The 14277-nt window shown below is 30.8% G+C and overlaps 1 protein-coding gene across 5 annotated transcripts in view; it reads right to left on the reverse strand.

Annotated features, from left to right (window-relative positions):
* The window catches only part of moody (G-protein coupled receptor moody), a 112739-nt gene that overhangs the window by 8886 nt on the left and 89576 nt on the right, over window positions 1-14277 (reverse strand). For all 5 annotated transcript variants that reach the window (XM_014432307.3, XM_014432306.3, XM_014432308.3 and 2 more), the window contains 2 exons: window positions 3580-3720; window positions 1652-1822 (listed from right to left, as the gene is read on the reverse strand). In XM_014432307.3, the coding sequence (XP_014287793.1) occupies window positions 1652-1822; window positions 3580-3720 (312 nt within the window). The remainder of the gene's footprint in view (window positions 1-1651; window positions 1823-3579; window positions 3721-14277) is intronic.

Raw genomic sequence — 14277 nt, forward strand, 5'->3', positions numbered from 1 at the left:
CATATTTCATGAAATATATTCTCTATAAGAATTTTAGAGGACATATTAAATTACATTATAGTAAGTAATTACTATTCAATACATCAGTATATTTAGTTTGAGTAAAATTTATCTTTTAAAGACCTGTAATTATGTTAAATAGTTGTTACACTCTCCAATTTAAATCAATTATTTTTTATTGACACTCCTATGCACACATATAAAAATTGTCAGAGGAAAAAATAATTTAAAAAATAAAAAATAGGGTAAATTTGCATAGAAATGTTCCATTAATTATTATATTTATTCAAATTTATAATGATATATAGTATTGTAGTATGCAAGTATACACTATAATAAAAACATCTCTCTTCATTTTAGCAATGTAGTAGTTAAGTACTTCGAACTTGTGTTCATAAGAGGTTGCCTTTGTTGGGAAGACTGACAAAATATATATTTACATCCATAAAAATATTTTGTAATTAAGTACTGACAAAAAAAATCAAATCATTAAAAAAATAATATTTGAATCTACCACAGCTAACTTTCAGAACCATATTGGACCAGCTAGTAAGTAAATTACAAACTCTTTTTATGGTTACATTTTATGTCCCAAGATGTGAACATAAAATTCACTGCTCAGCCCCAATCACAGACTTGAGTACCAGTTTCAGTAGTAGTTCTTGTCTTACAGTACTAAAATTAAAAGTATAAAGCACCAAAAACTGAGTTTAAACTTTGAAAATAACATATTTAGAATTAATTTGAAAGTTAAAGAGTTTTAAATCAATATGAAAAAAGGTGATCTCTACAATTGACCGGTATTTTTCTATATTATTCAAAGTATAATTGATTGTGGATATATTTTAGTTATGATTGATATGGCTTTGCTATAATTTAAATAACAAAAATAATATTTCTAGAAATCAGTGACTGATAAATTGGTACAAAAAGACCCCAGTCCAGTAACAGTGTGTGTAAAACCACAATATCACAATACTGACAAACAATATAATTATTGGATTATGATTATTATAAGAATGACAAGACAAGTAGTGAATGTTTTGATTAAGACTACAGTATGTCTAGTGCAAACAAGATTATATTTAACTAATATGCTCCAACATATAAGATGAAAAATATGTATTTTATTCTATTATAAGAACCCATATAGAGTTAAGTATAATATAATTTAAAGATAAACATTTCTATATTCCTTTAGGCTACTATGACTAACAGAGGGGAAGGGTAGAGTGGCATATATATTCATATATTTTCATTAATGTATACAAAATAACAATACTAGTATTCTCAATAATTTGATTTGATTTTATACATAATTATGTTTCCTGTTATGGTACTTATATACTATAGTGATAACAAAAAATGACTATAATACCCACTATAAAAAATAATAGTCATCTTAATCTGATATTGACTTTGTAGTATTTTCTTATTATTATGGATGTGTTAAAGAAAAAAGTTCAGAGAATTTCATGATGAAATCATTTAAGTAAAGAAAGACAATAACTTATTTGATTTTTTGAGACCACATAATCAATAAAATTACAAACTTAAAAATAAATATTCAGATAAGATATCAACAAATATCGTAAAATGGATCATAAAATAAAGGATGTCATTGGCATCTTAATGTTTCTTATTATCTTACCTATTGATGGTGATCATTGCAATGCATAAGAGAGAAACGCCCACGTTACCATACCGGACGAGTGGAACGATCTTGCATAAGGTATCTCCATGGACCCATGTACCCATGATGAATCTGCTAGCTGAAAATGGCAGTACTACGGCTGAGAAGAGGAAATCAGCTGCGCATAGACTGAAACAAATAAGATAATCATGCCATTAATTGTTTCTTATACGCAAGTTCAACTTATAACTCACTGAAGCTAAAGCATTTTTGTAAAGGAGGTAATTAAATAAATGTTAATTTTTCGTACATCGTAGCGAAGTATAATTGTGCTCAAATAGAATTTCTAGGAACCGGGCAACGAGGGATCATCACCGGAGTCACACAATTAAAATATATTCAGGTCCATAAAGCCCTAATTGAGGGTGCAGTCTGTTACGAGAGATGGGAGAATTCCAACAAACAGAAAGTTCAGAGGGTGTGCCTATACGCTCCTTTGCTAGGCGTTACAGAAGCTGGTCCGTACTTAATGTATGGGTATACTGGTGTCTATTCCAGCCAAATATGCATTGGTACCTATTTTCTTCCAATTTTTACCTTCATATTTGACGTTATTTTATTTATGGAGAACCTTCAAAAAGAGAATATCACTTAACCCACTCTTGTTTCTTCAATTTTTTTCTGCTCGTAAAATGGTCTAAAGAGACAGGTGAACATGATTACATCACTTCCAGTGTTGGCCAATACAGTGCTCCAAACGATAATACGTCAATACCTTTCAATTTTTTTTTTTTATATACAACGTTTTTAACTCATGCAAAAAATTAATGAAAGATACTTTGAACTATATATGGACAAAACTCTCGGCTAAAGTGATCTCACAAAACTTATAGAAAAAATCATAAAAGTCAGTACGTTACCTTTTTATATCTTCTACTTCTAGGCTTACTAATCACCCTTTAACTCAGGGGAAAAACAAAACAAAGAAACTTCTAAACACTGTACTCAAGCCTGTTTGAACATACTGAGCAAAACATTGGAATTTGAAAAAAAAAAAAAAATTATCAGAAAACATTGTAGAAGTGAATAATTTTTTTCAAATTACATATTAAATACGGCATGAGTATCCTCCATACAATTTACAAACTCAAGAAATAGAACATTTCCTTTTTTTTGTAAATAAATTTAACCTTATTGCACATAAAATTTCTTTTAACCCTCTCTCTCTTTTAGGCAGAAGGGAAAGCTCCTTCTGTGCCTTAGTAATCAAGAAAGTCACCTTAGTAGATAATGAAACATGCATCTTCATCAGAATGATGTAATAATACAGTAGTATTATAATAGCAATTCATAAAAAATAAAGTTGGTATAAACATGTTTATTTAAAAAAGAATATATATCAAATTGGCTTGTTGTAATAAATATATAATTAAACAAGCAATTATTTTTAAAAGGATATTTTAGCTTTCATACGGATTGTGAGCATGTATGTGTTGGGATTGTGAGGATTGACGTTGGGTGTGAGGTTCGCTGGGAAATTCTTTATATCTTGGTACATGCCCGTCTTAAAGTTCAAAGTATAAAATTGTGTAGGTAACTAAACGATCCGTCTGTCGTACTCTCAATACCTTTGCAGTATACTAGAACTACAAATAAATTAAAATTTTATTCAGTTGTTACATGGGTATTATGTAGGCTATTTGTTTATTCAAACACTCATAAAAACATACTTGGTAAACAATAGCCGATCGACTCAAGTGAGAGTGTGCGGGAACACTCAAAACTTATACAGAAAGAGGAGCAACGACTCATTAAACACCGGCTGTAGGAAAGAGATTGTGGACATCATAGCATGTATCGAATTCTTGAGAAGCTTGAAGTGTATATTTTTTGACAATAGTCAGTAATAAAAATTCGAAAAGTGAGAGGTAAGATATTCCACTAACCTGATAATGAAGGCTGCAGCGACATTTCTGACCCGTGGACACCTCAATAGAGCCACGATGGTGAGGAGGTTGCCCACCAGCCCGACCACCATGATGAGCACAGTGCATACTGCGGCGAAGGTGAGCAATGGTTGCGAATAGCTGAAACAGAGAATGGACATTAGTGGCTAGGCAAGGGGATGTAATAAGGGTCATCCAATGGATTTAACATAGGAAGTAGATTAAAAAAAATCATCAGAACATTTTTTGATTTGGGTAATATTTTTTGTTGAACTTATATTATTTACATATAGATGGTTGATTATGTAGCATCGCATGCATATTTTCCGAATGGCGTTCAGAAATAAATATCAACTAATGTTAAGTATTTACTGAATCCCGACCTTATAGGGTCTAACTATTCAACCCTGACGAAACGTCTGCATTTTAAAAACAGTTACTACTATTTCATATGTTGTTTCTGACCACTAACTGGATCATTTCCGTCATCCTTTTATCTATTTTTTTAAATTTCAGAACCGAGATCATCTGTAGTTTGGTGGTAATGAAACGAGAGTCACGGAAGTGTTATTTGTTTAAGCGCTTATAATATTGCCGCCACCACTGCTTTATGTGTAGCATGAGCTATGACTAAACTGTTTCCGAAAGGACAAAAAACGCAGGCGGTAAACACTGAGGGCCACATGGCTGAAGGCGGGGCAGTTCCTTCTGTTTATACAAGCACCTAGCACCTAACTCACTCAGCTTAGGATTTGGTCAGGCAGGCTAGTTAATTTATTAGAAGCCTATCATATCATTGCTGATTGATATATCAATTTAATTAACATAACAGACGGCAATTGTTATTAGTTAATAGGGCTGATGAAAAATTATATTAAATATAAGATATATACAATTTCTGAATGCTGAATCGTTGATAGAGGAACCAAGTAAGGAGGAAATCATATTAAATTTTAATAAGCAGCTGGAACTGGCAATATTTCAAGTGAACAAATCAAGGCATGTAGTGAAGATGGAGTTTTTAAAATACGCCTTTTGTTAGGCTGCGGTGACGGTAGCAGTGCGGTAACGCACCTGTCTGCCAACCTTATAGATTGCGAGTTCGAGCCCGACCCTACCTGGGATTTTTCCAAACATAAAATTATACAATACTCACTCCCCCCGGGAATTTGTGAGGCCCGTCAGTTTATGGGGGGCACTCACAAAAATAGGCGTGGGAGTGACGGACCCACCCTACGAAAACCACGACAAGAAACGCGGGATGTATTTCTTAAGTACATCGCGCAAGGCCTTGGATCTCCACAGTCTGTTGCGCCAATAAACAAACAAGCTAAAAGTAAAAGAATGGGGAAATCAGCGAAAATAAATAATAATATAAATGATGAACCAAATAATTACAAATCGAAATTAAAAATAATCAGTTACAAATTCTAATCATAGTTCATAGTCAATAATGTTCGTAGTTATTTCGCAAAGATGTTTCAAACAGCAATAACAGTGTGAGTCATGTAATCTTATTTTTTTTTTTTAGTACCTGTTTCTTCAACTAATTGAATCGAATATGTGAAAAAAATTTCCCAAAAAATAAGAATATACAAATCATAAAATCCAATTGAATAAAAAATCGCAAATATTTGTGCGGAACTTGTTTATTTATCTATTCTTTTTTCAGAGGTGTTTAGACAATTGTGATTACTGATGTCATTCAATGTGTGCGTATGTTACATTGGTATTGTGTTTCATTGCTTTAAACATTTTAAAAGACAACGCATATACTTCTAAGGGAAAATCCATTACTCACTAGAAAAATAAGGAAAAAAATTGTCAGATATTATCTCATCTAAGGGAAGTTACTAAATGATGTGGGAAGGCATGACGGAGTGCTGTATCAGGATACTAGGATAAATGGCGTCTCGTGTCTCTTATCAAGTAAATAATTTATGAAATAAGTATTTATTATTTATTCTTGTCAATTAAGGCTACGATGGCGTGGTCTAATTGAGAATTGGTGTTCTTTGGTATGTATGAATTAAAATTCATTAATAAAAGAGCATCTGATTATGCTGGATCATAGTAATTTTATTTTATTTAATATATGTATATATTAACAAATATATTGGTAATTATAGTGTAGGTGAAACACAAAATAAATTAAATGAATATGAAAGAGATATTGGTGTTCATTCATTTCAAAGGAACAAGATTTTTTGGCTTTCAATTAAAAGTTTTTAGCCAGTAGGATAAGAAAAACATATAAAAAGACTTGTGAACCATGCATAATTAGTTAGCACAAGTAAAGAAAAAAAAGAAGGAAAAAATAAAAAAAATTAAGATCTCAACTTAAGAATAAAACTTCTACAACAGCCAGCTGAACAGAACTCTTACCTAAGAATCAAATGAACTCTTTATTTAATTTGCCACTTCTGATTTGCCTTACCAAAATAAAATGTGCATTGTATATAAAGTACGTTCCTTGACTTTGATGTAAAAAATCAATTAAAAATCAAACTTGATTTTGTTTCAATTATTATTATAGTTATTTTTTATCAAAACTATATAATTCTATGTCATAAAAAGTTAGATAATCTGAAGATTAATATAATTTAAATACAGTTTTATATAGTTAGCTATTAATGTTTCAAAAACTATTTATTTTATTTTTCATTGTCTTAGTTGTTTTCTGATTTTTTTATTAAAAAATTAAAATCTGTACCACTACAACACATGAAGGGTCAGGGGTACTTTATTAACAATACTTATTTTGTAAGGAAGTACTGTTAGTAGACCAACCGTTGGGCAAGGAGGTGATTTGGTCAGAATCACACTCGACCACCAGATTTTTACCTAATTATGGGTACCCAATTTATGAGTCTGGGTGGACTCCAGGAGTACTCCAGAACTCACAGGGTTGACTCACGGCTACAGTATAACAGAAAACAATTTTCTGCCCAGCCGGATTCGAACCCGGGTCCTAGCAGTTAGTAGCATCGTGCCTTACCACGTTGCCACCGGTATCCCCGGATTTTGTTATTGTCTAATTTATAAATCTATTTGCTTATATTAGTTGTTATAAGAGCGTATGGAAGCAAAAGTGCCCTAACCTAGTCTTGAATTCTCCAATATTGATTTTTTGGTTATAATACAGTGCAACCTATTGGTGTTTGATGTCTTAGCAAACCAAATTTCCTAATACTCTTGTATAAAAGCATAGATAAAAGCATTTGAAATATCGGAATAATACTGTTTAATTTTATTTATTTTATGATAATATTTATGTTAATTATTCGAAATGAAATGCAATTGTAGCCTGGGCACCTTTGTGGTTTAAGGCAATTTAGATTTTAATGTCTCATATACAGTATGAATAGATAAGTACGTTCCATTGAATTGTTGTATTCGATACTTTTTTTAAGATAAGCAGCTTTTTTTATTGAGAAATTATACAAGCCTGTCAATAGGACAAATAGGACCCTCGAGTGTAGTGGGTTATATTATCTCTCAATAAAAAAACTTCCCATCTCAAAAAAAGTAATTAATACAACCACTTATTTTAAGAATTTTTTAATACTATGACAGTTCGAATAATAACCAAGATGACAAAAAACTACTAATTACACTTTTAAAAATAACAAATAAATAAAGAATAATATCTAGCAAAAACCAGCATACCAGGTTAGTCCTTACGAGGCTGGATGTTTATTACATAATTACTCGTGTCGTCATTATAGCGTTAATTGCGGAAATAAATTTTCATTAACAGCTGTTCAGATAAGAAGTTATTGTTAACAGGCTTAATTAGCCAGTTGAGTTGGGCCTGAGGGGCGATGGCATCTCTTTTGTAGCGATCTTTTCAATTGTAGAAAACGTTTCGAAAATTGTAGCACATATCAATTTAAAATTTATTATTAATCAGTTACACAATTTTATTTTTTATATAACTTCCAAACGAAAAAATAAGTTTGTTTTTAATTGGTTTCCCAAGTTAATTTGACCCGATTAAGCCAGTGTTCAGTAATCATGTTTTTCTTCAAATAAACATCCTTACTAAAAAGTTCAAGCGTTCAGTAGAGGTATTTTTTGATATGGTAAATAAATTAATAAATAATAATAATAAAAAAATATATATACTGTTTTTTATAACTGTTATAGAGACTTTAAAAGGTTTTTTTTCTTGTCCAATACTTGAATATTTCATCAAAAACCAGAACGAATTCTTAATATTAAAACAATAGAGATATAAAAATATTATTTGATTGCTGAAAGTATAGGCGAATGTTGTCATTCAAGAGCTGGCTGAATACTCTACTCACCAGAGGAAGTAACCTTCAGATGTACTTAGAGTCACATACATATGCGATTAGAATTAAATTTATAAGGATCAAATAAGTCATCTTAGCCATCTAAACAGGAGCTTATGTTAATTTTCATAGGATATAGGAATCCTTTGACGTAACATTATGCCCAAAAAAAGAACATAACCATTTATTTTTGTTTGATATAATATCAGTAGGTGATGAGTGTCCCAAAAGAAAAGATAAAAAAATATCTAATTATTTTCAAAATAGAAAATATATTTTAGGTCTACTAGCTTCCGTGAAAGAAGCCCAATTTTTGAACTCACTTGATCAAATAAGTAAATATCGTATATTATGGTTATATGGTCATCGTGGTAAATATATTATGTTATATGGTCGTAAATATCTTGAAATCTTATCACCTTGTAGGATCTTACTTATTAACAGATGGTTTAATTAATGAGCCAGTTTTAGTGGAAATTCTTGTAGCATTGGTTGGCAGTATTTCGTAATGCACTGGATTTTTACTAGTTTGTACATTACGTCAGTTATGGTGTTGAATGGTGCGTTCACTACTGTAATATTGATTGAAGATCTGTTTAATTATTCTGTTACAACTATTACCCGTTCATGGCACAAGAAAACAATTTTATATCTTAAATAAAAAAAAACAACAATATTTTAAAAATAATATAACAATATATATATACTAAATGTGTACCACTACAACCCTTGAAGGTTCAGGGGTGGAGTATTTTGTAAGGACTGTTATTAGGCCAACGGTTGTGCAAGGAGATGGTTTAAACAATATATATATATATATATATATAAGTTTATGGTTAATCCAACTGCATATCATTATCTGATTCTTCAGGGACACTGTAGAACTATCCACTTATTACTGATATGGACAACTAATGTAAATACCGTTTTTTCTTTAAAATATGGGACATGCTACACTTTCCTGTGAAAATTTTTCAGTGTTAATAATTTCATCGAATTACTATTAAAGATTTATAAACTGCAACCACGGAAAATAAATCACAAACGTAGACAAATAATAGTTTATTAGTTATAAGAAAAGTTTTGACAAATTACTCCTCTTCTTTGACCAACATTTGTGACAGGAAAACGAAGATAATGATAAACGGAAAATTACGTGATTGCGCCTCCTGATTTGGATATTGTGGTTGAACAAGAGGCAGGATTGGAGGCGAAGCCCTGACCAGTGGTGACGAAATGAGTGGACTGTTACTGCTATCTGAGTCAGCAGCTTCTCCGAACTGGACTGATTGTTCAAATCAGCATTTAATTCTTTGTCTTTTTACTCTTTGCATTCTCAATATCCCTGTTTCTTGATAGCTTATCTGAATTAAAAACTGGATACGTTTATAATGATAGTTAAATGTTATTATTCGTTTGTAGATAAATGGTATACAACTTTAAATTAATTTTGAATAATTAAATACACAGTCTTTGTGCAGGATCGGTGGACTTCAGGGTCGGGAATAATTCTGCAAATCATTTTTAAAAAAATGTACCTGTACACCATGGTCCAATTATCAAGAAAAAAAAGGAGAAAATTTATTCTTTTTGTAGAACAAATTCCACTCAAAAACTATTCAAGGTCTATTGAGACCCAATAGCACCATCGTAAAGTAGACAAAGTTCTCTTAAAGATATATGGTTTGACTTAACTAGATCTATTGCACGGAAACTAATGGAAGATGGAATAAATATAAATCACACTTCACTTGTGGATATTTTCCTAAGTCCCTTTTCTTGCTAATGGTATCGCACTTCCAGAAAACTTCAACATTTAATCAAATTTAATTAATTTATAAAGACGATAGCAGACCTCCAAATAACAAAATAACATGGACTATGATCCGACTACAAACAGAGAAGCAGGAAATTAAGTTTTTTTTTAATAATGTTAGATTTTTGGTGGATTAGAATGAGGCAACTAAACATTTTTGATTGCATCATAATTTGCAGACAAAATTTGCTTTTACGATTTGTCTTTAAAACATTTAAGGGGGGTTTCATACGGATATATAATACAAAGGTTTTTATTTTGTCAAATCATTCATGAAAGCCCCCTTCAAACATTTTAAGAAATGTAAATTAACCTTAAGATTAATTTAATAAAATTATAACCTTTACAAGGAAATTTTGTTTAGTTCATTCAATATAGTTATTTCTTTTAACCAAAAAAGAATTATTTATTTCTTAATTTATAACATACAAATGGTTCGAAACTATAAAAAATTATACGATCTATAATGATTAATGTATTAAAAAAAACAGCATGTTTAGAAAGTTTTCTCTGCAATTTTGAACCTCAAGATACCATGAATAAAGGAAAAGGTGTCAAAAACAGTGATACATTAATCTATTGTTCTATGGAGGACGAATTTTACTTAAATTATAAAATGTAAATGATTCGAAAATATAAATAATAATTTATCCCGTAATCTGGCAATGAAATCATGATGCATTCTTTTGTTATTTATTATATTTTAAAAATATCGATATTTCAGATACAATTCTTTTATAGAATCTGTTATAGGAGATCTTAATTTTATTTTTTAATATTTTATAATGATCAATAAAAAAAAAAAGGAGTAAAAACTTCCCAACTTTATCCGCATTCTCGGCAATTTCGAACCACAAGATACCACGAATAAAGGAAAAGAAGGAAATGTCTAAACAGTGAGTAACAAATTTATCTTTTGTGGTATCATTGGCCTTTCATGGTCACTAGTTGAGCGCAATGTATCGTTCATCTCAAGTTTCTGCTATAGGTTTACAAAAATACATATATAAAAAAAATTGAAAATTAAAAATGGTGAAGAGAGTTTTGATTTATTTTACCCGAACAGTTATTTTCTAATTGGGGCCTGAATAAAAACTAGTGCAGACATAAAAAAAAAAAGATGACTGGTGCAGATAAACTTTAATTGTTAAAAATTCTTATGTTTTCAGGATGGTGTAACAGAAAAAGAAAAAGAAACAGTTAAAATAAATGCTATTTCGATAACAACGATGACATATAACTATCCACTCACTACTCGAGGACTAGACGCTCCATATAAATTATATTGCAAGCAGATTATTTTTTTTTTTAATTTTTAGCATAGAGGAAGGTCTCGTACAAAGATAAGAAAGATAGGATGAGGACAGATATAAAATATTCCGCTTGTGATGTCAGTGAATTGTTAACAGCGTAGAATGCATTGAAACAGTAACTAGTGAGCTTTCCGGTGAATTCGGTACTCAGCTTTATCTCGCCTCGATAACCCGCCGGCTGGGGTTATCGCCTATCTAAGGATTTTATATCTTATACTAATATTAAACCTTGTACTAAGGATACCCTGGGTAATAACTAACTCTGAGCATGTCCTCTGGAAAGTAATTATTAAAAAAATATAGGCTTTTATAAAAAGAAGAATGTAGATAGAACACATCATAGTTTCCTGACCAGATTACTGATAAAATAATTATAAATAATCCGAATAATTCTTCTCTCTTTCTTTTTTTAAATTTATTTATTGCTATTTACAACTGTAGTTACATAAAAAAACATTAAGAAAATTTGATGTAAGATCAAAATAAAGTGATACAAGGCATATAGAGAAACCACCCATTGGTAGCACTCACTCTAACTTCCCTCTTAAAATGTAATTATTACTTCCTTTTTTTTTTTTTTATTAGATAAAACATCCTTCCAAGTTATTTTTTTATAATGTTGATTTATTTTAGTAATTGATCATTTTGCTCTTTTACACATAGATGACTTCATTTTTTTCTCAGTCGAGGTCGGTTAATTTCCTCTTTAAGTTATAAAATAACTTCAAATTTGCTGTCTCTCAGTGGTTTTGTTAATCGTCAGATTGTTTTAAACTTTTAATATGCTTTGTCTAAAATGGTAATTCCAAATTAACTTTAAAAACAAACATTGATCTTTTTTAATAAAATTGTCTAACAAACCTATTTCCTTTATTATTTTATTGTTATATGTTTTAGTTGTTTTTTCTTTAATTTTGACAACCTTAAATTCAATCAGCTGTTGGTTCTCAGGAGTTTATAATGGATTTTAAATGATGCAACGTACCAATGAACTTGTTCAATTTTTGAAAAAAAAAATAAATAAAAGAAAAATGGAAATAAAAAGAATAACTATTTACATATAAATTTCCAAATTTTTCTGTCTCCTGCAAATGGGTTAAAATGCGAAAAACAAAAATCAAATTCAAGAACCAACCCGTCAGAGCGGGTTAATTTTATTATATTTTATTTTCTCCTTAATTTTATATACTTTCACGATTTCTTATCAAAAATATATTCTATGATTATTGGATTCTGATGTTTTCTTCAAACACCCTACTCAATACGTTAACTTCACCTCGAATGAATTGGCAGAATTATCTGTAACTACGGACATTCTAGTAATGGATAACAATAAATGATGAAAGTACACAGAAGGAGGGCTCTGTGAAATTCTACCTTTAGTGAGGAAAAATTTCAATTTTTGCTTAAAGGTACTTTAAAATGCTCAAATCCTTTAGAAATTCATTCTATGTAAATATAGATATACTAATATATCAGTAAAGCTATTAAAATTTTCATTTACTGGTTGCTTTTGAATTATTCTTTTGGTTATTAAAATTAAAAACAAGCCATATAACTAGTACGGCCAAAAAACTAATTTTGAACAGTTAACAGGCCGAGATATGAGTTTTTGGTATATTAAAAACATTTTGTCAATGGAGAAGCTTGTTGAAGTAAGTACTATAAAAGGAGTGTTTAGCGACAGTGTGATGCAGTCAGAATCATGCTTTACCATCAATTTTACTATTTAAGCCATTGGAGGGATTAACACCAACTTCGCAAAAGACATGAAAGTTTAAAGAGGATATCTCTGCTACAATGTATAAGTAAAGCTTTCGTGGGAATGAAAATAAATTACTTATTTTAACCTGACACAGATCAGAGCAAGGTAGTTGAGAATCACTCTCTTACCCAACTGTATGCTCCATTTATAAAAACCATTAAAATAATTATATGAATGAGTATACAAATTAACAATGATACCAATGCTCTAAATAGTTTAGTATTGCTCGTCCATCTAAAAATTCGACACATCACATATTTATAACAGCGAGCTTTCATGGTAATCATTGAATTACTTTTAAAAAACATGATTTTTCTAGCCAAATGTTAAGAAGCGAAGATAGGTTGAAGTAGGAGTGTCAAAGACCCCAGAGAACTCCATCTGTATGTGGCTGTCGCGGTGTGGTTGTGCTGCTTCCGCGACTATCCTCGTACTTCCTGGCTCAGGCTTAGCTGTCAGATGTCCGGTCTCCCTGCAGAAACCATTTCCGCGATCTGGCCTCGGTGATTGATGTAGTGCAAGCTATTCAAATGAGGATTACACCGAATGAATTCAGGCAACCGAGGTTAATTTCCGTTCCGCCAGGATATCGATATACTTTAGAGAAAAATGAATATATAGAAAGACGTAGAATTTTAATTCGTGTGTTCTATTTTAGTGTTTAAAATAGTCGAAAAAAAAAAGACCTTATTTGATGATGCTTTTACTAGAAGTGCATTCGTTATTTCAAACAGTGAACTTAACTCTTCAACTGCCCTACTCACTTTCTGAACATTTCTACTAGATCAGTTTATATGTGGGAGTTTAAATGTTTAAATATATGTTTCAAATATTTTGTTATTTAATAAGGATTATTTGCATAATCATGGTCAACCTCCTAGATACATAACCTCCTCAACCTGTTCAAAATAAAATAACCTCCCTGCAATAACGTTTCCTGATAGTGCACTCTGAGTTACAGAGCGAGATCCATAACAAGAAGCTATTCACCTATTGTTCTTGGTGGTCCTTAACACTGAGCAGGAATGCTATTCAGTGCCAGCTAAATTCTGACTCCAATGTAACAGCTAACTATTTCATAATTTATTGTTATATTTATTTAATTGTTCAATATTAGTTCAATTGTGCTTAGTAAAAAACATAGTTTATAACAGCATTGACAGGGATTTATATAATAATGTTTTTTTTTGGTAAGTACAATTTACCCACAATCATATGTCAACATATCAACAAATGTTCGTTGAGAGTAGTAATTCTATTATCATATCGTACTTATGTTTAAACTTTTTTTTTCGGCCAAGACTCCCATTGGAGTCCTATACTGCCTAACCATGGTTGGGGATCAAAGTTTTTCATTTTGTGGGACCGACACTCAATGAAAAGTCGACGCCCCAAGCCGGATTCGAACCGGCACCGCCAATATATTAATAATATATAAATATTAATAACAGATCAATAATATTCCACCTTATAAATTCTCTCTCTCTCTCTCTCTCTCTCTCTCTC

This window comes from Halyomorpha halys, unplaced genomic scaffold (genome assembly GCF_000696795.3).
Source record: "Halyomorpha halys isolate HHAL.00 unplaced genomic scaffold, Hhal_1.1 Scaffold1043.1, whole genome shotgun sequence".
In the NCBI taxonomy this organism is placed as follows: domain Eukaryota; kingdom Metazoa; phylum Arthropoda; class Insecta; order Hemiptera; family Pentatomidae; genus Halyomorpha; species Halyomorpha halys.